Genomic DNA, 25,205 nt, shown 5'->3' on the forward strand with positions numbered 1-25,205 from the left:
GCATTTAACACTGAATAAAGCACATGACGTGTACCTGAGGTGGTCATTGTCAATTTTCTGTTGTCCAGCTGCAAGAAATAGAAGCCGTTTCTAGTATATAAATTTCAGGTTAGTATAAAAACTCCTTTCAATATGGAAAATATTACTTCTATCACGTGCCGTTGCTTTTATATAGAACACGTTTTAAATCAGCCTTAAGGCTTGATAGTCAGGCTCGCTCCTGTTGGGGTTGCAATCTGGCAATCTGCTTTTCGGTGTTTTGAGCCAGCTGTGTAATACCTAGTTCAACCACTGGGTGTCAAACTTGCATACCGCACCTTTAAGAAGTTTATTCCAGATGTTGAAAGTCAAGGAATTTTTAAATATATACAATTTTGGGGTCCAAGTCATGGAATACTGTGGATTTTTGTTTGTCGCTTTAATTTTAAATTTCATTTATATATATATAAAAAATTGTATTTCAATATTGTATATTTTTATGCCAAAGTGGTTATGGTTAGACAACTTTTCTGCTTGATTTTAATTTCTTTCATGCTTGTCTTCTGGCGGTCACTTTAGACAAATACAGTCACAAGACCTGCTCATTAAGTCAAATGCAGTACCTGCTCATTAAGACTAACATGATGAGGTAATATACATTTTAGGAGCTTTTGCTTCAAAATGGCGACTCCAAAGACTGGGTGTTAAAGTAGATAACAGAAAGACTAATTGTAAATTTTGTAAATCTACTATACAGCTATCAGCTATAGGAGAGGGAGCTCTTTAAAGCCAAAGTACCAAAATTCTTTTTTAAGTTTGAGGTAAATTATCCATTGTTGTTCTCATAGTGAATTTTAAAGTCCTACAAACTATTCAACCTAAAACCATTTTAAAAATCATGCAAAAATTCTGCTTTTTAGTCAGGGATAAATCAGGGAATTTGATATTCGTTTTGGAGTGGGAACCCTGGTTTAATCTGATAAGCATAAGCCTAGAGTTAGTTGTTGAGACAAAACAAAAGCCATCTTGATAAGCTTCTGTTTTCTTTCTACAGAAGTGAAAGGCGTTTTGAGAAGCCCCTGCGGAGGGACGGAGTGCGTGTTGGTTTTGAGGAAGGGGCTCCAGGTGTCAGAAAGGAGTTCATGCGCTCTGATAGTGACAACTGGCGCACACTGAGAGAAGAACAGGAGGAGGAAGATGCAGGAGAGACCGCTGTCAGCAGCTGGAGACTTACTGTTGCAAAAAGAGAAGGTAATGCAATACACATTTTACATTCATATGCAGGAAATCCTGTAAATTTTGCACCATTTGCTTGATTTTTGGGTTAAATTCAGCGATGGTGAAGTCACAGAATTGCCTGTTTTTTGTTCATTATAAATCATGAAAATTTTGCATTTTAGTCAGTGAAAGTTGAATTTTACATTTGGCGTTTTATATTAAAGTGATATGAAATTTGTAAGATAATTTTATTATTTTTTTTACCTTAAATGCAGGTTAACTTATCATTGGAGACTTCGAAAGCAAAATCAAGCTATTTAAACTAGTATCAAAATTTAATTTATTTAATTTATTATTGTTATTGATAAATCTCCTTTTTTAGATGGTGGTCCTCGCTCGGCTGGCTGGCGGGAACATACCGGTCCTGGTGAAGTTCGCCGCAGGAAGTTTGACTTCGACTTCCGGGACGGAGGGAACGAGGGAGGACGAAGAAGAGCAGGCAGTGAAGGAGCAGAGGACGACAGAGACGGTCTGCCGGAGTGGTGCACAGACGAGGAAGATGGAGAAATGGGAACTTTTGATTCTTCTGGAGCCTTCATGTCTATTAAGGTGGGACTGTAAGATCTAGTTTCTTTCTTATGGCTGATCTATGGTTTTTCTTTTCTTTATATAATTTTTAAATTCTTCCTAGAAGGGCCCGAAAGACCCCATTCTAGAGGAGGAGTTCCAGGGGTTGGAGGATGAGGAAGATGAAGGTGCTCATCAAGAGATGAAGAATGGCATGGGTGCTGAAAAAACTGAGAAAGGTTGGAAAAGCAATTGAATGATTAGATAGTTAACCCAAAAATGAGTATATTTATCTTGTCGATCTCCGGTTGAGCAACATGTAGGTGACTTTTTATTCACTGCAATATGTATATATAATATATAAGAGGCCTTATGATGTGAATTGGTTTCAATTATTTATACATTATTTAGAACCATATTATTATTAAAGTTAATGTATGTAATTAGGGGTGTGATGAGACGCTTACTCCACGAGACGAGACAGGAGATTGGGGTCACAAGAATGAGACGAGATTTTTACACTATTTTTAAGAAATCTTCAATGATGAAGTTTATAAAAGTCTTTTTATATATAATTTTAAATATTAGCAAAATATTTACTGATATATGAATGGACTGCAAAATAGGGCTGCAACTAACGATTATTTTAATAATTGATTAATCTGTTGATTGCTTGTTCGATTAATCGATGAATCGGATTAAAAAAAAACATTAATTTCCAACCGTTTATTAAAAAAAGTTCATCCCTGAGCTGTTGTAGTAGTAGTAGTAATAATAATAATAATAATAATAAACTAAGTAGTTTTGTCCTGTTTTCAATCCAAATATTGAAATATTTTTAAATCAAGATACATACTAGACACATGAAATAGCACAAGAAATTATGTCTTGTTTTCTGGGAAAAAAACATCTCAAAATTAAGTGATTGTTTGCTTAAAACAAGTTAAATTATTTGTGAACTGGGTAAGAAAAATAATCTTAATGAGATATAATCTCAAACAGAAAGTTTTACCAGTTCACATAAATGTGTAAGTGATCGTGATCTATAACATGAGATTGGCATCATCATGTTTACTTGGGGCCGCACGTTTTCCTCATTAATAAAAAGCAGAACACGCAGGATTCAGCACTTAAATTCACCAGTTACTCGCCAAATACATGCAAGTAAGTGGCTGGTAAACTTGGAGAAGAGTAGATTTAACTTTATAGTTACTTTATGTGTAATGTGTATCTGATATGAATAAAATGCTTCGGCAAATTATATTTGATTGGATTGTTAGATTTCCTTGTGTGTTTTACAAACTCTAAATGTATTGTTTTACTAGTACTTGTGTGTATTTACATGTCTAAAACATAAATTAAGCATTAAATTTAAGCAATAAAAAAAACTGCATAACTGTGATAATATGACACGCCTTTCTCAGCAGGGTAAGTTGGTTTTGTTTTCGGAAAAAAAAAATATATAAAAAAGGAGCACTTTTCCGACGGTCCCTTACTGAGAGCTCTGCTCAACTCGAGCTCTCTTTGGCTCTGCGCCAGACATCGCACCAAAGCTCAGATTTTTTCAGTTGCCGCTCTAAAAGTAAACGAGCTAACGCTAAATTGTCATGCTTGTCAAGCTGGACAACGAGTAAAGTAGCATTTGTTGCTGATCATCGTTATCATCATCATTTTTTGCATTGGTTTTATGGCTGTCTCTCACGCTCTCTTTCTCTCGATAGATGTCATCGACTCTGCTGCTGTCTCTGAAACTGAAGTGAAACTGGTTTCTCCTTCAACTCCTCCTCCTCCTTCTCTTCCTCCCTCTCTTCCTGCTCCCATCTCCGAGGCTGTGCCCTCTGCAGCCCCCTCTGGCCTGGAGGAGTCTCCACCTGCCCCCTCCATTCCCCACAAACTACCAAGTGAAGGTAAAAAGGATTTTTTTTTTTATCATCTCCTACAATTGAATAGATGATTTGTGCTTTAATTATGCATGTTTTGTGTGTGTGTAGTGTTATCAGAGGCCATGTTAGATTTGAGCCCCAGTGCCTCCTCCAGTCTGCCTTCATCGCCTCCCTCTTTGTCCTCTGCTGCTACTGACCTCCCGCCACCGGGGGGTGATATTGAGGACGACGAGGGCATGAAGCACCTGCAACAGGTACTAGAAAACAGATGGGATAATATCTGACTAAAATTCATAAAGGGTCTAAAAAGTTAAGGTTATTGATGTAATATCAATTGAATGTTAAAGATGATGTATGTAAGATTGACACCCAGTGGTTGAACTCGGTATTGCACTCCAAATTCAAAACACTTCTTCACATGGTCGCTCCTCAGACAACTCCATACAGTTGCCAGATTTATGACACCAACAGGAATGAGCGTGCCTGACTATTAAGCCCACACTGTGACTACTAGCAACGACACGCAATAGTAGTATTTTGTATGTTAAAAGGTCAAAACCATCGCCTGAAAATTCCATTTTAGAAATGGTTTTTATTTCTCGTAGCTGAAAACATCATTTGACAATGATCACCTCAGGTTCATGTGCTTCATTCAGTTTTAAATGCCAGAAATGCTAGTTTGAATACAGTTTTACATGACAGTTATAGCCATACTGAAAGCAGCAGCAGATAGATTATCTCAGATCTTAAAACTAAACATTTAGTTTGTTAAACTTTAGTTTTTTATATAGTTAAATGTATCTTTAGAGCTGTGCCTCAGTGCAAACCAACAAATACCAGTCACTCAGCATGTGCTTCTAATAATGTTAAAGAGGTTTAATATGTTATGATTTGATTCTATTGCTTACCATTTTGTTGAAGTACAGAGCACCAGAGGTGGGACCAAGTCATTGTTTGGCAAGTCACAAGTAAGTCTCAATTCATTGCCCTCAAGTCCCGAGTCAAGTCCCGAGTCAAGACAGGCAAGTCCCGAGTCAAAGGCAACAAGTCTCAAGTCAAGTCCAAAGTCCTGCAGTTTGATTTTCGAGTCTTTTCGAGTCTTTTTAACAGAAAAATAAAATATATACAGATTAGGTATGGTTGTAAGATCTGTATTAATTAAACAAACCTTTTTTTATTAAAGAACATTGCTCAGATATATAAAAATACAAATGCAATTTTCTGAAAAAGTACTGAACAGTGCTGCGTCTCGTCTCCACAGCATAATGCACAAGAACGAGTTCCACCAAAAAGAGACTCCATTTTGCCTCACATCACACAGAAATTGCAGGTCTCCTGCTGTCTAATTCATTAAGTTTAGTTGTGCTATATTATGTCTTCGGTGATCAACTTGTGATTAACCAAAATTACATAACCTCAATGTGGTAGCAGTAGACCAACTCCTGTATATGCTGCAAAGTTAAATTGAGTGAAATTGGAATTTTGTCAATTGAATCTCGTGTGTGCTAAAATGGTAGCACATATTGTTAATGAAGTAGGCTACTTTATACAAACAATAAAGTTGTTTTCTTCACATAACGTTGAAGAGCTTTGCTCTCTACCTTGTGTGATGCTCGTGCACGGATTTCCTCTGTTTGTGGACAAAACTGATTGCGAGTTCTCAAATTTTCTCTCGCTCTCAAATATGCACTGCTCACACACAAATTTTCTTGAGCGCTCTCAGAGATTATATGCAAACTCACAATTTGTGTCGTGTTCCCTCTTCCTTTCATGCTTTTTGATATGATTCATATTGCTGCACTGTTTAATAACAATAACCAAAATACTAAAATAGACTTACATATTAAATGTTTAATCTAATAAACCATAACATTTTTGGTTGTTTTATATGATGAGATATTTTCAGTTTCAAACACTTAAAGACAGAGAATAGACCAGTGGTGCCCCCCTGAAAATTTGCTTAAGGGGGCCAGAAGAGGCCAGCTACGTCAGTGTCACCAATCAATCCACAATAATTTAGTGGCTGCTATTTATTTATTGAAATATTGCATTTTATTGCATTTATGTAAGTAGATTTAAATAAATAATGTCAACAGCAAAATCATATCGGGTTGGCCACAGGGGTGGCTAGAGTTTACACAGGGGTAACACCCCTTGTAAAGGGGTTTACACCACTATAAGGCACCCCTGGAATAGATGTTGGATGTAAAAAATACATTTTATTTTAAAAGCATTTAAACAAAAACTAATGCAAGCAGAAATGTAACTTTGATAAAAATAAGGAAACACTTGATAAGGTATTATAGCCTACTGTACTATTCACTCTTCAAATAAATCTCACTATCAATCTCATTTTATCATGGCAGCTAAAATAAAGTAAACTAGTGTCTGCTGGCTTCCACTTTGCTGATGAGATTGTGGAGGACATTTTCCATGTCATCCTCTTCATTTTGAGGAAAGCTGTGCCACAGGGCCCCTGAACACGCATATTGGCATGTACTGTGTTTTGAACAGTAGCCTACTACAGTAAAGAACTTCAATTGATCAGTTGTGGTAATACTATAGTTGCTATGGTAACACAAGTGTAATATAAACAAATTACCCAGTGCTGTATTATTTTACAATATAGGGTATTTTATACTACAAATCATTACACTTTACTGTAGTAAAACTACACTTTGTATTATTTTATCTGTTCACTATTGGTAATACTACTGTATTATGAAGCATTAATTAACAAGTCGTAAATAATACTAGCCTAAAACATAAGTATAATACAAGTATACAACAAGTATAATACTCAAAAACACTAGAATTTATTAAAGAATTTACCTTAACCTTTTAGTTTTTTGTGTATTGTTAATAAATAGTAAAGCAAGAAAGAAACCATATCAACATTCTTGGAATAACCCTTCGCTAAGCCTCGCCCTCCTTAGTTACTGTTGCTACGCCTGTCAAGCTTTCATGCCTGGCACATCTATTACAGTGTGTATGCGCTGGTGTCAGACATTCCCAAGGATTTAATTAGTCATTTTTGGCAAACACAGGGCTCGAAATTGCGACCATTTTGGTCGCATATGCGCCCGAAAATTAATCGATGCGACTTCATAATATATTTGGGCGCATTAGTGCGACCTGTTTTGATTTTTTTTAAAAACGTGCTGAATCGCTCTTCCCTGCCGCTATATTGGTTCATATTAGCTGTCAATCACTCAAGGCTATCCACTGTTAGATGACAGGGAGGGAGCTTTTATGTCCACGGCAAATGCAAACGGCTAAAGTGTAAAAACTTAAAGCACACAGGTTTGCAAAGTGCAAACCCCACCTAAAGTTGAGACGCAGATGAGAGCGATCATGACACGTGGTGAATATTGATCCGCCAGCTGAGATCAATCGAGTATGTGCTTTTCGGAGAAGGTGGTCGAATCTCGATGCGTTGCATTCACTGCGTGTTCAGCGCAAATGTCCGCTAAAAGTCAAATCTAATACTGTATCATCGCCAAAGAAGCTTGCCTTTACTAAGTTTACACTGAAACTGCGTCTCATAACAAACAGCGGTATTGCGCCGGTGCTTAACCTGCTCATAAATTGGGTCAGCTGACTCGCCTGCTTTTCCACAAACACAGAAAAATGAAAAGCTCAGACGGAACATTTAAATTGACACAAACTGAAACCAAAACTTTTAAAGAGTGATAGAAGTGAGACTTTACTTACTTTCTTTTGCCTTTTCTTTCATGAGATGTATATATTTTTTTATTTAGTTACTGATGACTGTTTTGCAGCTTTCAGCCTTGAATTTAATATTTTATTATAATCTTTTGTTTGTTTTGCAGCTGAAATATTATTTATTAAACTGACATGCATATATATGCTGTTTAGCAGTATAAAATTAATATTTCTTACTGCAATGCTTCATTTTTGTTTGATGCAAACTATACATTTATTTTTCAGAAAGTAACAGACTTTTTATAGCAGATAACTTACATTCAAGCACATTCAAGGCAGCATGATGATGAGAAATGTAATTCATTGTTACTATTATTGTCATTTTCATCATCATTAATATTCTAGAATTATTAGACATACACATTTTGGAACTATTGCACACAAATATCAATGTCATCTCAGCATTAATTATAGTTGTTTCTGGTTTTTGTTAGTCCTAATTGATGTTGTTTTAAAATACAATATCTCCCTTAAAATACAATTTGCAGCGGTGCTCAATCATTTTTGGTGGGTGCTCCTAAATTTTTTCTGGTGCTCCTAAATTTTTGAAGTTGGGAGCACCGGTGCTGCCAAGTAAAAAAGTTAATTTCGAGCCCTGAAACAGGTGAGACATCTGAGAAAGCCAGACAAAAGAGGACTGCAGTATACATTACAGGGGTATATTCACAACATAATAGCAACTGATTAGAAAATAATTTTATCAAAATTGAAGCAAGGTTAGCCTAGCCACCTCATACGCTAAACATTCAACAGCATAGTTCATGCACAGCAGGAGAGGTGAAATTATAAAATAATCTAATAACCTAAGAAACTGATGGATTTGTGCCGAATATTAGCATCATTGACCCATAACAGTGTACAGTACCTATTACTGTCAGCATGTTTGTGTGCTCTTTATCCAGTTTTTATTCAAATTTGCAGTTAAGTGGAAGAAAAAAAATTGCGAGGGTTTTTGAAAGTTACAATAGCGAGGGTTTAAACTAAGCAGTGCTCACAGGGTTCAACGCTAAGGATTTTTTCTACTGGCCCGATCGGGCCAGTGGTTCTGATTTTTACTTGCCCTGCCCAAATTTTCACTGGCCCCACCAAAAAAAAAAAGAAGTTAATCGCTATTTGAATGTGCGTGTGTGTGTGTGTGTATACACACACACACACACACACAGTTGATTTCAGAATTATTAGTCCCCCTAAATTATTAGCACCCCTGTTTATTTTTTTCCCCAATTTCTATTTAACAGAGAACAGATTTTCTCAGCACATTTCTAAACATAATAGTTTTAATAACTCATCTCTAATAACTGATTTATTTTATCTTTGTCATGATGACTGTAAATAATATTTTACTAGATATTCTTCAAGACACTTCTATACAGCTTAAAGTGACATTTATAGGCTTAACTAGGGTAATTAGGTTAACTAGGCAGGTTAGGGTAATTAGGCTAGTTATTGTATAATGATGGTTTGTTCTGTAGACAGTCTGAAAAACAATTAGCTTAAGAGGCTAATAAATTTTACCTTAAAATGGTTAAAAAATGTTTTTATTCAAGCCAAAATAAAACAAATAAGATTTTGTTCAGAGGAAAAAATATTATCAGACAAAATATCAACATTTCTTTGCTTTGTTAAACATCATTTAGGAAATATTTTAAAAAGAAAAAACAAAAAACAAAAGGGGGCTAATAAATCTGTATATATATTTACGGTAATTTTTAAAATGTTTAAGGAAAACTATTCAGTTCATCAAGGCTATATTTATAAATGTAAAAAGGTGTAATTGTTAAATATTTATCAACATTTTAAATAACTGCTTTGTTATTGTATTTAGTTTCAAATAAAATAATTACTCCAGACATTATTGATTTTATAACTATTACCATTTATAAATATAATAATAATTAATATTAGTGATTTCTGAAGGATCATGTGACTGGAGTAATGAAGCTGAAATCTCATCTTTAAAATCACTGGAATAAATGAATAAATTAAATGATAAACTACTTTTGAACAGTTATTTTATAGTGAAACATTTCACAATTTGTATTTATGATGAAATAATTGCAGCCCTGGTGAGCAGAAGAAGCTTGTTTTAACATATTTAATCACACTGACCCCAAACTTTTGTGTATTGTGTATAGAATATTTTATAAGTGAAAATGTGCACTTTAATTTTAACAACCCACAGACATCGTCACCAAATACAAATCGAGGTCAGACTTTCTCATATATACAGAGCCTCGTTTCAATTGTCAGGTTTTGTAGAAATCGATCAATTGAATTAATCAATCTATTAAAGAAACGTTGACTATAATTCTGTATTTTAGGCTTAAATTATAGAGAGACATAGCAGATGAACCGAGACTGCATCAGATCAATGTAAATCTTTCTTTCGAGCTGTCAGTGCGGAAATGAACAAAACAACAGGCATATACAACATAGGCCTATTATACGATTAAAATATGGAAAAATTAACAGATAGTAATTTCGGTCAATTTTCCTGACGGATAAACCGAGATCAGGCTGGATAAACAGCTCTCGGTAATATTTCAGCATGCTTTCACTTTCGCATTTACCGGTAAGAATGACATCTCGCCCTGCTCATCATTCCCTCTTCATATAGCCGTATATATGGCTATTACACGATCATAATACACTGTGATATAGCCTGGGTCGTTAGTTCGTTGCATTGTTTTGTTTTCTCGCTACAATCGATATACGCTCAATAGGACAGAGACCGCGTCTCATTCAGGCGATCTTGGACTGATTGATTTGGCGCGGAAGCGAGCGCAACTGCTGGATATATGCTAAAAAAAACTCGCTAACGGGTAAAACGAGACAGATTCCGAAACAAACGTCTATGTGTGAAAGCACCGTAAGATTGTATTTGCACACAATTGACAGACAGTCGCAGCACGCAGCTCTGGCTCGATCTGTCAGGCAAAAAGGCAGCAGCTGGCCCGATCGAGCCAGTAACATTTTGTACACTGGCCCGAGTGTCTCGCACGCTGGCCCCGGGCCATCGGGCAGTCCTTATTGTCGAGCCCTGGCTCATAATATCGAGTGGAACAAAAGAAAAAGACCGCTGGAAAGCATAACCTGCTTTGTTTTTTTATATTTTTTTTATAAGAAACACAGTTTAGATCTGTTTAGGATAAGAGGAGTGTGAGTTATTGCCACCTATCATTGAATGTGAATATAGAAAACAAAACCAACTTAGCTTAACTCCTTTACCGCCCCTCACACAGCTTGATCCACGCTGGCATTTCTCCTCTTGGGCTTTGGTTTTGAAAAGGGAAAAAATCCCACCACCCAGTCCAAACTTTTAGGATAGCGGGTGTCAGATTTTCACAATCCAATTGCGCAACGATTTGGCTTGTTTCCCTCGCTCGAAAGCTTGACAGAGCCTCTGCCCGTAGCTACGATTGGTAAGCCGCGATTGGTGGGTGGCGGTTTTTGGGCGTGGCTTAGCGAAGGGTCAGTTTAACTGGAGGATCCCGTGAGAGCAAAAGCACTAAAGGTATGAGACGCCATCGTAAACAAAAGTCAAGCGAACGCAAAGAGACTGAATGCACGAGAGAGAGAGAGAGAGAGAGAGAGAGAGAGAGAGGTGTATGTTGTATGTGTGAGAGAGAGAGTGTGAGAGAGAGAGAGTGAGAGAGAGAGAGAGAGAGAGCGAGTATTGGCACGCGAGTATTGGCTCGATCTCAAGTTCAAATTCAAATTCTCTCTGCGTTCGCTTGGCTTTTGTCCACTCCGGCGCCTCATAGTAGTCACGTTGGATACTGTCGAATCAAAACAATCTACCGTGCTTCGATTGGACGTCATGCCGAAAGCGCGCATGCTCACACACACGTGCGCGCATGCTGTCACACACACGCACACATAAACGGGGAGAGAGAGAGAGCGGTCCATGTCAACATACTTTTTTATCGTTGGGCTTTCCATGGGAAGCAGCAAGTCTTTACAAGTCAATAGGGGCAAGTCCTAGTCAAAGTCCAAGTCATTTATGTTCAAGTCCAAGTCGAGTTGCAAGTCTTTTTATATTTTGTCAAGTCGAGTCTAAAGTCATCAAATTCATGACTCGAGTCTGACTCGAGTCCAAGTCACATGACTCGAGTCCACACCTCTGCAGAGCACTATTCTGTACTTCTGAATGGTTTTATTTAAATGTTTCTGTCATGTTGCTTCTGGTACAGACAGCCAAATTGCTTTTTACTGCAAATTGTGTCGTTTTGCACATTGTTAGGAAATGGTGTTAACAGGTAACCTACTCAGCTAATGTTTACATTTCATTCATTCATTTTCCTTTGGCTAAGTCTCTGATTTGACAGGGGTTGCCACAGTGGAATGAATCACCATGTTTACATTTGTGACAACCACTTCAAGTAAATTTTTAGAACTCTAAATCCACATCTTGTTTCAGAGGCTGTGGTTTTGGATGCATATACATTAAAACAGTCTTTATGACTTGAAATGAAAGATGTTGTCTTTTCCACCAAGGCAACCTGGGCTGCTGATATATAATTGGCTCAACTGACAGTTGGCAGGATTAAGAGACCAAAACAAAGACGGACATTCCGACAAGGAATGCACATTTAGCTGACTTTAGTATTGTTTTTCAGATATAAAAAAATGTGTTCACTTGGCATGTTTTTTTTACATATCTGCAAACTTATTATGGTATATTTAGTGCTTTAAAATGAGTCAAAAGCTTACAGCACCTTTTATAACAACATGGGCCAACAGTATGCACTAGCTTGGTTGAGCTAAATTGCTAACCTGCTCAAATGTGAAATGATTATCAATCACAGAGGTTGTGCAATTTTTTTGTATTTAAGATCTATTAAAATTCGAGAGTGGGCGCATTGACAAACTTAGTGCTGGAAAATTTTATTGAGCACATAATTAAATATATTGATCATTTTTATTTATATACTTTTGGTTCTAAATTAACTTAATCAACTAAGAAATCAACTAAATTGACAATTAATACTAAATTAAATAGAGTGTGTTTTTTTAATAGTAAGTTTATAAGGTTTTTTTGTGCTAGGCACCTGGAGAAACATGAAAAAAAATTGTTACAAAACTGGATTTGCATTATCAATATGCCAAATTCACTAAATAAAAAATACCAAATTTCATGCTAACTCTTTATATAAATGTTCTGACCTGTTTTATAAACCTAGAACAATCTAAATACTATAATTATATATTTTGTGCTTGAAACCTTATAAAGGTTGAAATACCATTATAAATGCTGCAAAAAGCTGTATAGAAAAATGTCACTGTTTATAATGCACATTATTTTTTTTCCCATCCGTTCAGAGTTTGTGATGTTGCTTTTATCTGTGCAGGAGGCAGAAAAGATGGTGGCGGCGCTCCAGGACACATCTCTAGAAGAAGAGTGCTTCACCCAGACTCTTCAGGAGAGCAGAAACACGGCCTCTGCTCTTCCTCTCTCCCACGACTCGGCTATGAAATGGTTTTACAAAGACCCGCAAGGAGAGATCCAGGGTGCGCATGCATACTCTCACAGGAGATCCAGCTCATGCATATGAAGCAGAGCTTTCCGTTAATGCCTTCTCTTTGTCTGCCCTGTCTCTCAGGTCCTTTCAGTACAGTGGAGATGTGCGAGTGGTTTCAGGCAGGGTACTTCGCCATGAACCTGCTGGTGAAGCGCGGTTGTGATGAGGGATTTCAGCCGCTGGGGGAAGTCATTAAGATGTGGGGGCGCGTGCCTTTCGCCCCCGGACCCTCCCCTCCGCCGCTGCTGGTGAGGAATCAAGCCCAGCTTCACCCTCAACCACCCCGCGGGGCAACCGTGAGTCTCTGGGTGGAAGGGTGAATGTTGGGGCAGCCAGTTTTGTGGGCTTTGTTGACGTTTGTTCTGTCATTGTTTTGTTTTGGTTTCCGCTGGGAATAAGTTTGCTTGTTTTGTTCTTTTTGCATCTATGTATATTTGCATTTGTTTGTTTGTAGATTTGCATATGCCTTTATGTGTGCAGGGTGTTTTTGGGTCCTTAAAGTATTAAAGGGATAGTTCACCCAAAAAAGAAAATTTGGCATTTATTTACTCTTTACTTGTTTCAGACCTTTACTATTTTATTTCTTATGTTGAACACATAAGATGATATATATATTTTTTTAAATATTTTGGAAACCTGTAACTATTGACTTCTATAGTATTTGTTTTTCTTACTATGAAGTTACTATAGTTAACTGCTTTCCTCATAATAGCAGAAAAAAATTGTTCAGCAGAAGAAAGAAATTTATAAAGGTTTGGAAGCACTTGAGAGTGTGTAAATAATACCTTACCTTTTCATTTTTGGGTGCACTATGCCTTTAAAATCTAAAATTTAAAACTATAAATAGTTTGTCAAAGTATTAAAAGTCCTACATTTAAAGTGATTATATTCTACTTTTACCTTATTTTAAAGACTTTATAAATGAACATTTGAAATCAAAGAAATTCGGATAGCTATTTATAGGTAGTCATTTTACAGAAAAAAGTTTTCAAAAAGTGTAATTATTACTGCTTATTAGTTATGTATTGTATAATCTGTAGAATACACATTAGGTTAATCGGAATATATATATATATATATATATATATATATATATATATATATATATATATATATATATATATTATTATGTAAGTTATTGACTTGTACACTCCCTGCATAAACTTTATTTAAATGTATTATTTCTACAATTGATATTTTATAATTATGTAATGTGATAAAAATATATATATATAAATATATATAATGTGATATAATTAAGTGCAAAAACAAAGATAAATATTAAGAACATTATATGAAGAGTTCAGGTTTAAATTACTTTATTATTATTACTTATTGCTTTAAATTACCTAAATCAAAGCGTCAGCACATTCAAAAATAACCTAAATCCTCTAAACGGCACTTGCCTTTTAAAAGCAAAAGCCACTATGTCCTGAGAACCAATCAGAAGTCGCGTATCGAATCATATGTTTTAATGTAACGGCACAATGATACGCCAGCTTTTATGAGAGAACTGTTTTATTCCACTTTTTTAATAATTTTTTTTTTTTTTTAAGATTTTAAAAGATAGAGCGCAATGTATTGGATGAGCCTGTCCGACTGTCACTGAATGGCAGATGAAAACGTCCCTTAAAACTGCATTTTAAGAAAAAGAAAGCACACTGTATAGTCGGAAGTGTAGCATATTTTGCTAATTTAAGTTATTTTTAAAAAGATAAATATAATGTATAAAACTAAGCATTATTTATTTTACTTCATTATAACTCTAGATCTGATAAGCTTTTTATATTGATGGACAGTGCACATATATTGACGTTTCACGGTATTTTTACACTACATTATTTGAATTTGTCAAGCTTAGTTTCCAATGTTTACATCGCTCTAATTACAGCTAAATCCCAAATACCAGAAATGACAACAGATAGTTAAGATTTAATTAATGACCACTAATTTTTTTTCCTGATTAATGCACTTACTTGTCAGATTTCATTCATATTCCTTCTGCTTAATCCCTGGTTTATCAGGGGTTACCACAGCGGAAGGAACTGACACTTACTTGACAGATTTATGCATTTTTTATTTTAGGTTATTTATGTTTGATAAAATAATTTATAATTGCATCTTTGGTGATTTTTCAGCTAATTACACTGTCTTGTCACAATAGGTGGATTTAGCTGAAGTGGAAAAAAGATTTAGCTGGTTTTGACACATAAGACAATTTACCTTGTTAAAAACCAAAGAATTTTCTAAAGTGACATTTATGAAAAAAGTTATTTTATTCACTAGCTAATAAGCTTATTATCATAAAATGAAACTTCTGAACCTAATTATAGGAGCCTGATAGAAAATGCTTATTTACAAAAAAAAAAAAAAAAAAGGTTTGATGGATTTAGAGGGTTTTGCATCTGAACTGTTCATACATAATAAATTATACTTAGTCAAAAATATCTTTTGGTCATCTTTTATATTGGTGTCGGCTGGGAATAAGCTTGTTTGGTTTTTGTATGTTTGCATTTGTTTGTAAATTTGCATATTCATTTGTGTGTGCAGGGTGATTCTGTGTCCTTAAAGTTATTAACTTGTACAAATCTCGACATAAGCTCAATCTAAAATTAATATGATTCCACTTTATATTTTAAAATGATATACTGTGAGTATTTTTCTATGATTAAATGCAAAAAATATTAGGAAAAATAAATAGTTTATAGATAATAAAATTTATTCTAATAATAAAATAAATTGTGTTGTTTTATGTAATCAATGTATTAGTTGACAAATCTGACATTATTGCAAATAGTAAGTAGTAGTGTTAAATAAATAAATTATAGGCTTTAGAATATTTATTAAAATAGTAACAGTGTATCACTGCACTGTATCACGTACTATATCACTGTATTCACTCTGGATCTGTCACCTTTTCACCACTGATGAATTTGCATCTCTGTAGAATTGAAAATACACAGTATAGTTGACATTTGTTGGTCTTAAATGATTTTTCTAATTTATATTCAAGTCTTGATGTCTAAAATGTAACTTCTCTAAATGGCCAGATTGCCATTGTATGTGTGATTATTAGAGTCTTTGTGTCTGGTTGATTGTGTGTTATTGATCTCTGCTCGTCTTTCAGGGTAATATGGATCAGGAGCGGCTGAAGAAGCAGCAGGAATTGGCTGCTGCCACGGCTCTTTACCAGCAACTCCAACAGCAGCAGCAGCAACAGCAGCTGTTCCAGCTCATCAACAGGTGAGCACGCTTGTGTGTTTCTGACATTTTAGTCAATACAGTTTGAATATTTAATACTAGGGATGGACAATATAGACTTAAAAATAAATCAAAATATTTTCTGGCATTTATTGCTTAAACGGAATCAGTGACAGTCATTCATATGCATCAACAAAGAGGTCAATTAAAAAGCTCTGTGCAATGTAATATGATATTTGTTAGGGATGTAACGGTATCAGAATTTCACGGTACGGTAATACCTCGGTATGAATGTCACGGTACGGTATTTATTGAATCATTTACAGGAAAAAAAAAACTTTTGAAAATACTCCAAAAAAGTGCCAAAAGTGTCAATGACATACAAATTACAAACAGGAACTTCAATTTTAATAACAAAAAATTATTAAACCATGTAAAAAAATAAAGTTTCAATTTAGTATTGTTAAAAACTCATCACATTTAACATTTAATCACTCACTTAGATAGAAATGGGTTTAAAGGAAAATTATCATATAAATATAATCTGGTAAAAGCTGGTATCTCTGGGTATTTACAATGTCCCCTGCAACAGAAAAAACCCCTCTCATTTGGGATTGAGGTTTCTGGGACAAGAGAGATATGACTTGGCCCATGTTGACAGCAGTGGGTAACGTTGTGCATTGTCTTTCCCCCACTTGAGAAGACAAACCATGAGTGAGATAGAGATCTCTTTGCGGTACAAGTCAATGTCTGCATCAATCTGAACAGTGTGCTGTGTTTCTGCAGTCCCCATGACTGTTATTAGTCGTATTCCCCAACTTGCAGGCACGTGCACACATAGGGCTCAACCTGTGCAGTGCACATGCCCTTTTTAGTCTTGGATAGAAAATGCCCTTCCAAAACGATCAAAAGTGCCCCCGCGACGCGACACAACCTCCGTCCAGTCCAGCCCTTCAGTAGGCGCGCGACAACACCTCTCTTGAGTATGCGCGCTCAACCCCCCCTCGGCGCTTTACAATACGCGCGCCACAACACAGCTGATCAGAACGCGCGCAACAGCACCGCTATTCAGCACGCGCGCGGCGACAACACCCGCTTTAGGTTCGATCATTTCCATCTTTTTTTCATCTCCGCTACTAGCAGCACACTCCATTTCCGCATTACTGGATCTGTAGCGACAACAGACCGCAAAGGATTATGGCCACGCCGGGGCTGATGGGAAATGAAGTTTCAGCTACCTCCCGTTCGCTTCATTCGCCTGAGCAAATTTTCTCAGAAGACCTATAGTTTTACCGAGTCATGCGACTTCGGTAATATCGAAAAAATTTAATATTGCGGTATGACGGTATTTACTATACCGTTACATCCCTAATATTTGTTTAACACACTTGATGTAGAGTAGATCTCTTTTCAGAACTCAGAGATTCAAAACCATATAGCACACACAAGGGCTGTGATAATGAAGTATGGTTAAAAAAATGTGATGTTCAATATGCAATGCACTATTTTTAAAAGTGATATAACCAACACATTTCAAATTATTTAAGGGACAAGAAAGCATTAATAAAATTCCTGAAAGTGAACAGCCATGTTTTACTGTTGCATGAAACAATTTAGATGTTATTTAACAATTTAAACAAACTCAAATAAATATCGCCACCTCTTTTATCCACTGGTATAGTTTTATTAACCTGAAAACATCAAGTAAAAAACAGGAAAACAAAAAGACAGAGTTGAGTTACTTCTGTATGGCCTCATTGCTTTGCGACCATGAAACCCCCCTCTTTCGCTTCAAGTCTACCTCTGAATTTTTTCAACAAATGCTCCAAGATGGGTGTGGAGCTCTGCGGGCAGAGTGAGAAATCAGCGTGGCTGGCAGAGCAGGGGAGAAAGAGGGGAGCAAACAACTGTTGTCATTTGGCTCACAAAATGAGACGCAAGCCGTGAGGAGACACATGATTTTATTGTGTACAAAGTTAAAATGCAAAATAATAAACCGCAAGTAATTTAGTGTCCTGCAACATACGTTATTCATAATTTCAAAACACACAAACATTATTTATTATATCAATATAAAGATAATCGTGTTTATATAAACATTTTATATGCGGAGGGCTTCTCTCCTCCTCAATCCCTGGCTCTTAATGCAGACACAATGGATAGCAGTGCAGCAGGTCTCTTGCCCTGTCTATTCCAACCGTTAACCCTGCCGATAATTTGGAGGATTTTAAACATAAATGAACACAGCAGCATGGAAATATATTCATGTGTCTGAATGGTAACAAACTCAACTGATAAAAGACAAAGTTTGCCATTCTTAAATTCTCGTAGAGCTCTCTTGACAAAAATGCTTGCTGCACACAAACAGCTTTGCTGTATCAGTCCTGACAGAATTGCGGGGAAAAACATGCAACAAACCCCTTGGTTAATGTAAACAAACACATATGACCCATGCCATGTCTCCCCCAGTCATTGGGTCTTACAGCTTGGCAGGTTTGCCTTGTCTTTTGAAAGCATGTGCTCTCATGAATAATTAAGAAGCAGTGTCTTCTCACAGAATAAGAAAATTTCGCTCTGAATAATAATGAGAAACTGACACGTCATTACTCCACTGGCAGATTCACACTCCCTCACCAATTTTGATCCCGTCCCAAACATGATTTTTAACCCGAAAGATGAAATTAGCTGACAAAAGCTCTAAATTATCCAGTTTTCCCTACAATTAAAGCTGACAGGTACTAACGTAGTCTTAACTGATGCTCAACAAACACAAATCTGTTAAGTAAAAAAAAAAGTACTCCAGGGTGTCTTGAACCTTTGCCAAGTCTTGATTGCTTGGTCCGTATTTTAACATCCATACTAAAATCAGTAAGGATTGGATTTTTTTATACAGGAAACCAGCATGTCTACTTGCTTGATTGTGTTGACGTAACTACACTGCCTGATGTGCTGAAAAGCACACAAAGAGCATTTAGCATTAAATCACAATTTCACATTTATCACTAACTGTTGTGATGTGTATGTTTGAGGTGTGAGCATTTGCGATATTTCAGTCCTTCTAGGTATATTGCACAGCCCTAGCACATGTTAATGTAGTACATTTATTGCAAGCAGAATAGTTGCTGGTGTGTTGCATATATTAAGATATCACCCATTCCTATTTAAATTCAATTTTTATTTTATTATATTTTTGTTTTTGTTCTCCGTGTAGGTGTGGAGAGCAGGGTATGATACCTTCGTTAAACAGGTCGATGTCAGTGCCAGATACAGGGTCCATGTGGGACATGCATACCTCAGCTTCACAGCCAGCAGGTACACACACACACACACACACACACACACACGCAGACTTTTCTCTATATCCCGGTGGGGTCTCTCATCAAACTTGATATATTCTATCCCTCTACCCCTAAACTCAACCCCTTATAGGAAACACACTTTTACATTTTCAAAATACTTCATTCCATGCGATTTACAAGCATGTTTACCCATGGGGACCTCAATTTTGGTTATGCAAGTGCCTGTGTGTCTATGTGCATTCAGGTTTAAGTCCCCACCAGGATATAAAAACAAGTACACGCGCACAAATCTGAAAATAGACATGCTGTCTCTAACCCTCTGTCTCTCTCTCTGTCTCTCTCTCTCTTGCTGGAGCAGGCGGTGAGGCCAGTATATGGGACTTAATGAATTCTTCATCTCAGGGTCCAATTCTAGAACAGCTTCAGAAGGTGAGGCTTTCACTGGTGGCCTCTGCTGGACATCTGAGGAAATGCACTGAACTCACAGCCCGCACACACTGCCATTCTCAATGCATCGAGTTGTGTTGTGTGTTTCAGCTACAAGAGAGAAGAGAAGCTGAACTCAGGGCCAAGCGCGAGGAAGAGGAGAGAAAACGGAGGGATGAAAAAAGGCGAGAGGAGCAGAAAAGGAGAGAAGAAGAGGAGCATTACAGGCGCAAGCAGGTGTGCAGCATTCTCATGCTTTAAAAAGCATCTCATACACACTGCCTTCAAACCATTTCAACTATTTTAAGTAAACGGGTATATGCAGAGCTAGTGTTTCTTCCCATACTGATAAACTTCCGGTTAATGTGACTGTTTTTCATTGTATATGGTTCCTTTTACAGCATCGATGTTGTAATGTAAATAAAATATGATCAGTTAAATAGACTTCAGCATTCATTTAGTTACTCAAGTGTAAAATGAGATAAAAAGCTGTTCACCCGCACACACCCATCAGGATCAGCAGGTGAGCGCAGAAGCTTCATTGAATATACTGCGGTCAAATAAATGGTCATATTTTAAAGACATGGCAGGGAAAAATGTAATATAGTGCAGTGCTTCTTGTACATTCTCAGATCCACTTTATATCGGATATCAATCAGGCAGTGAAGATCGTTGATTTTTAAAGAAAACAGACCTTAAACATGCTGATTTTGTAATGACATACAGTTAACCGGAAGCACTTGACCCAGGTTACTGACAAATTGAAAGTCCTTCAACACACACCCTATTGCAGTCACAGCTTTCAGAAGCATTTGCTGAACACCAAGTCATGTACTTTTGCTGTGCTTTAAAATATCTACTTTTACATGTTTTTTTAGCCTTTAGGAGAAGAGAAAAAAAAGCTTGGCAATTTCATATATTGTATTTTGTCACTGTAAAATATGCTGTTTAACATTCTGCAAAGGAGGTTTGATAGTATGGGAATTGATTTGCAGCAAATCTTAGTATTATTGTCAGCTAAGCTAATCATTAGTTTATAAAATTAAAAGTTAAAGTTATCATACAAAAGTTATCATTTTTTAAATATGTTGAATTATATGCCACATCATGAAAGCTGAATAATTAAGCAATTAAGCTGTCATTGTCTTTCATCACACGCAGCTCGCGCACACGAACCGAGATCTTTAAAATAATGATTTCTATTAAAAATGTAAAAAGGTTTTGTGATACAAGAATAACAGCGGATCAATAATTAAATGCATATTTTCTGTGGAGTGATCGATTAGAGGTAGCCTGCTATTTTTATTTGACGGAAGACAAAAAACATGTGATTAAAAAAAAAAAGCCTTTATGCCGGTTCTTACAAAGGATTCAGTCAGTGTTTTCGTTTTGTAATTTGTCATTTAAGTGAAAATATCTTGGGCAGGCCTATTTATATTATTCTTTTGTATGTGTTTTGTGTATTCCTTTTATGTAGTTTATTCTGTTTTTCTATGACGTTAGAAACACTGCAGGTGCCTGAAGATGCTCTGTTATGTTTTGTTGTCAATATGTTCTCATGCTAACATAAATCAGTGTTTTAAAATGCAATATTTAATGTTTCAGACACAAAATAGACACATCAATTTTTTATTATTATTATTTAAATAATAATTTAATATTAATCTGACCGGTTAACAGTTAATGTTCGATTAAGGAGCGGCGGTTGTCAATTGGCAAAATTAACCGAAATGAGCATCCCTAATAGGAAAATTTACAAAATGTTTTCATAGAACATAATCTTTCTATTCTTAATATTCTCAATATCTTAATATTCTAATTGTTTTTGCCATAAAAGAAAATATATATATTTTTTGCCCATACTAAGGTAAAAATATATCTGTGCAACATATGTTCAGGGTCACAATCCACATTTACTTTTCCTGTGATTGTATCATCATTCATAATCTGATGCAGACAAAAAGTGTCTTCACAAGGGCTTGTGAAGTGCGTGCTTTGAAAGGTGCATTTTTTTATTCAATATTTTGGTCTTAACCAAAACATGAAGAGAGGGTGGGACGTAGTGTAGATCCTCCCCTTTGATTTATCTCCACTCTGCCAGGGAGAGGATTTGAGCTCTAGTGGATCAAACATAAAGCATCTTGAAGGGGGCGGGACATGTCGGACACTAGAGAGCATTTGATTGGTCAGATTTGATGCGAAACTGACTAAAGAAGTGGCGTGAATAAAACCGTTGATCCATTAAGGCGAAAAACTGCAAGCTTTACAAGTTTTTTTTTCAGTCTTTTTGAGCACACTGGCTTATAGATATCCTAAAAACTAAAACTACCGATTCTAACGTCTAAAAAAACAACAATATTTTAATTGCATTAAAATCGTGTGAAAATCCTGTCAGTGGTTGTTATATTTTTTATAAATATATATATATATATATATATATATATATATATATATATATATATATATATATATATATATAATTTATTTATTTTTTTTTTGTAATTGTTTTCTTCACATCTTTTCCCAAGCAACAGGATTTGCTGATGAAGTTGCTCCAGCAGGCTCCCCGTCAGGGCTCCTCTGGCTCCGGGTCGAGCTGGAGTTCAGGACCCATCTCTGGACTGGGAAAGCAGTCCAAGCCCCTCAACCTCCTGGATGTCCAGCAGGAGGCTGACAGAATGCACAAACAACAGCACAGAGTCCAGCAGCAGAGGGTAAGACACACATACATACACACATGCACTGATGTTCAGTCCTGCAAAAAGGAAAAAAACATTTATTATGAATGTCCCGCTCTGCAGTGGAGCGATGCCTCTTCACTGTGGGGCGCAGCTGGATCTTTGGATGGAAAGGTGGGAAGCAGTGGCAGCTCCTCTGGAGGAGGAATGGGCGTCTGGGATGAGGCCCTCAAGAACCAGAGTGCTCTTCGTAACAACATGGGCCTGAAGAACAGCCGCAGCAGCCCTTCGCTCAGGTAAACCCAAAACCACATGCCAAGAGATGACTAGAATAGGGTTTTCAGTGGCTCATGCCAGAGCTGAACGGCTTATGTGTGTGTTTCTTCAGCGAACAGTACATGATGAGGGGCCGTAAACGCACTGAGGAGGAGGATCGGCTGCTGAAGCTCCTGCAGGGGATGAAGTCTCAGGACGGCTTCACCACCTGGTGTGAACAGATGCTGCATGCGCTCAACACCTCCGCCAATAACTCGTCCTCCTCCCAGGATGGTAAGATGTCTCACTTTCAGGGTTTACACGCATCAGGCCTTCTCTCCTTACGGTTGCTTTGTAATAAAGGGATCTGCCTCTTTTTTTTTTATTTTTTTCTTTTCTCTCAGGAGGATCTCATGATTTTTACATAAACGTAACCATTTAGAAGTAATACACTTCATATGAACCGTCTCATGTAAACACACCATTTGAAAAGACATGGCGGATTGTAGACTCTGAAGTTAACACCCACATGTGTGATTGGCTAATAGATTAGTATATTATAGATCAAGGACAGAAAAAGTTTTTGCACAGCGTCTTGTCTTTATTGTTTCTGCTTAGACCATGTTTGCCTCTGTCAGAATGCGCTGAAATGTGTTTTGTGTGTTTGTGTTCTCAGTGCCCATCATTGTGGCATACCTGAAGGATTTGGAGTCCCCGTATGAGGTGTTGAACTTTATCTGCTCCTACCTGGGCGACACTGTCGAAGCCAAAGAATTCGCCAGACAGTTCCTGGAGCGCCGTGCCAAACAGAAAGCTAACCACCAGAGACAGCAGCAGCAGGTGTGTGTGTGTGACAGGAAGACGCAAACTCTTTACTGTGTAGTGTTTTCCTACTAGAAATGACTCATTGCTTGCTTTTCCCTTATAGCTCTCCAAAGAGATGGCTGGGCTTAGCATGAACAACTTTCCTCTGCAGGTATGAGAAGAACTCTTCGTTGATTATGGTGTAAATTTCCCACCATGAGCCTATTTGTTATTCATCCAGCTTTTTCTGCTTTTCTTATTCTCACACTCAAGGATTCTGTGCGAGGAATGAACCCCAGTGCCCTGCAGTCTATGTTTCAGGCAGTGCATTCTGGGAAGGGCAGTGGTGTCTATGATCAGGCAGCAAAGCTGAAGAAGAAACAGCCCACGATGCTGCACTCTGACCCTAGCATCTTAGGTAATTTTGCTTAATTTCTTGTGTATATGACCATAGTAGTGTGATTCATAGACAAATGACTGCTGTGAGCTGGTTCTTTCTAGTAAATCAAAATCACCATGTAGCATAATCAATATATTCCTTAACAGATGACTCTAATGATCTGGTTTAATTTAGCAGAGCAAACAAATACTGATGTGCATCTGAATATGATTACTTTCGTTCTATGTGATATGAGAATATATAAAAGAATACACTACCTGACAAAAGTCTTATCGCCTATCTAAGTTTTAGGAACAACAAATAGTAACTTGACTTCTAGATGATCATTTGGTATCAGAAGTGGCTTATATAAAATGTAAAGGCCTCTAGATGACGCTTATTTTACCCAAAATAAAAATGGTCATACCATGAAAGTCTTGTCACTTAACAGAAATAATGTACAGTATAGAATATAAAGTCATGGTGCAGTGGAAAAAGAATGAATATTGTGTATTACTCCTATGATCTCGGACGACTGCATCCATACATCTCTCCATTGACTCTAATTATTTATTAATATGGTCATCTGGAATGGCAAAGAAATCGTTTTTGCAGGATTCCCAGAGTTCATCAAGATTCTTTGGATTCATATTCAATGCTTCCTCCATCTTAACCCAGACATGCTCAATAATGTTCATTTCTGGTGACTGAGCTGGCCATTCCTGGAGCACCTTGACCTTCTTTGCTTTGAGGAATGTGGAGGCTGAAGTATGAGGAGCGCTATCTGGCTGAAGAATTTGGCCTCTCCTGTGGTTTGTAATGTAATGGCAGGCTGTTGATGTTGCCATCCACTCTGCAGGTCTCTCACACGCCCTCATACTGAATGTAACCCCAAACCATGTTTTTTTCTTCATCAAACTTGACAGATTTTCATGCTGATTCCAATAGGTCTTCTGCAGTATTTGTGATGATTAGGATGCAGTTTAACAGATGATTCATAGGAAAAATCTACATTCTGCCACCTTTCCAAATGATCAGCTAGAAGTCAAGTTATTATTTGTTTGTCTTACAACTGGGATCAACAACAAAACTTTTGCCAGGTAGTGTAGATTAGCCAAGAATCACAGTATGTGCAAATTCAAAGAACAGCAGGCAAAAAGTTTCACCCAAAAGAGGCATTAATGATATAGCAAAATGATACGTGATGTATTTTGAGCTGAAACCTCACAGAAACGGGAAGCTTTTTCTACTTATTGTGCCTGTGTTTT

At 36.8% G+C, this 25,205-nt stretch overlaps 1 protein-coding gene across 8 annotated transcripts in view; it reads left to right on the forward strand.

The window, feature by feature from the left end:
• gigyf1a (GRB10 interacting GYF protein 1a) overlaps window positions 1-25,205 on the forward strand; it is a 54,046-nt gene that overhangs the window by 19,893 nt on the left and 8,948 nt on the right. For 2 of the 8 annotated variants that reach the window (XM_087260929.1, XM_087260930.1), the window contains exons 9-25: window positions 1,034-1,230; window positions 1,580-1,806; window positions 1,892-2,003; window positions 3,486-3,671; window positions 3,756-3,901; window positions 12,725-12,884; window positions 12,977-13,143; window positions 16,023-16,138; window positions 19,308-19,408; window positions 19,754-19,824; window positions 19,933-20,058; window positions 22,350-22,535; window positions 22,623-22,795; window positions 22,888-23,048; window positions 23,431-23,594; window positions 23,683-23,730; window positions 23,832-23,976. In XM_087260929.1, coding sequence (XP_087117055.1) covers window positions 1,034-1,230; window positions 1,580-1,806; window positions 1,892-2,003; window positions 3,486-3,671; window positions 3,756-3,901; window positions 12,725-12,884; window positions 12,977-13,143; window positions 16,023-16,138; window positions 19,308-19,408; window positions 19,754-19,824; window positions 19,933-20,058; window positions 22,350-22,535; window positions 22,623-22,795; window positions 22,888-23,048; window positions 23,431-23,594; window positions 23,683-23,730; window positions 23,832-23,976 — 2,486 coding nt within the window. Of the gene's footprint in view, window positions 1-1,033; window positions 1,231-1,579; window positions 1,807-1,888; window positions 2,004-3,485; window positions 3,672-3,755; window positions 3,902-12,724; window positions 12,885-12,976; window positions 13,192-16,022; window positions 16,139-19,307; window positions 19,409-19,753; window positions 19,825-19,932; window positions 20,059-22,349; window positions 22,536-22,622; window positions 22,796-22,887; window positions 23,049-23,430; window positions 23,595-23,682; window positions 23,731-23,831; window positions 23,977-25,205 lie in introns of all 8 variants that reach the window. The other 6 variants (XM_087260925.1, XM_087260927.1, XM_087260928.1 and 3 more) reach the window with 6 other exon arrangements.

The sequence above is a fragment of the Danio rerio genome, chromosome 7 (genome assembly GCF_052040795.2).
Source record: "Danio rerio strain M-AB ecotype USA chromosome 7, GRCz13ab, whole genome shotgun sequence".
Classification (NCBI taxonomy): Eukaryota; Metazoa; Chordata; class Actinopteri; order Cypriniformes; family Danionidae; genus Danio; species Danio rerio.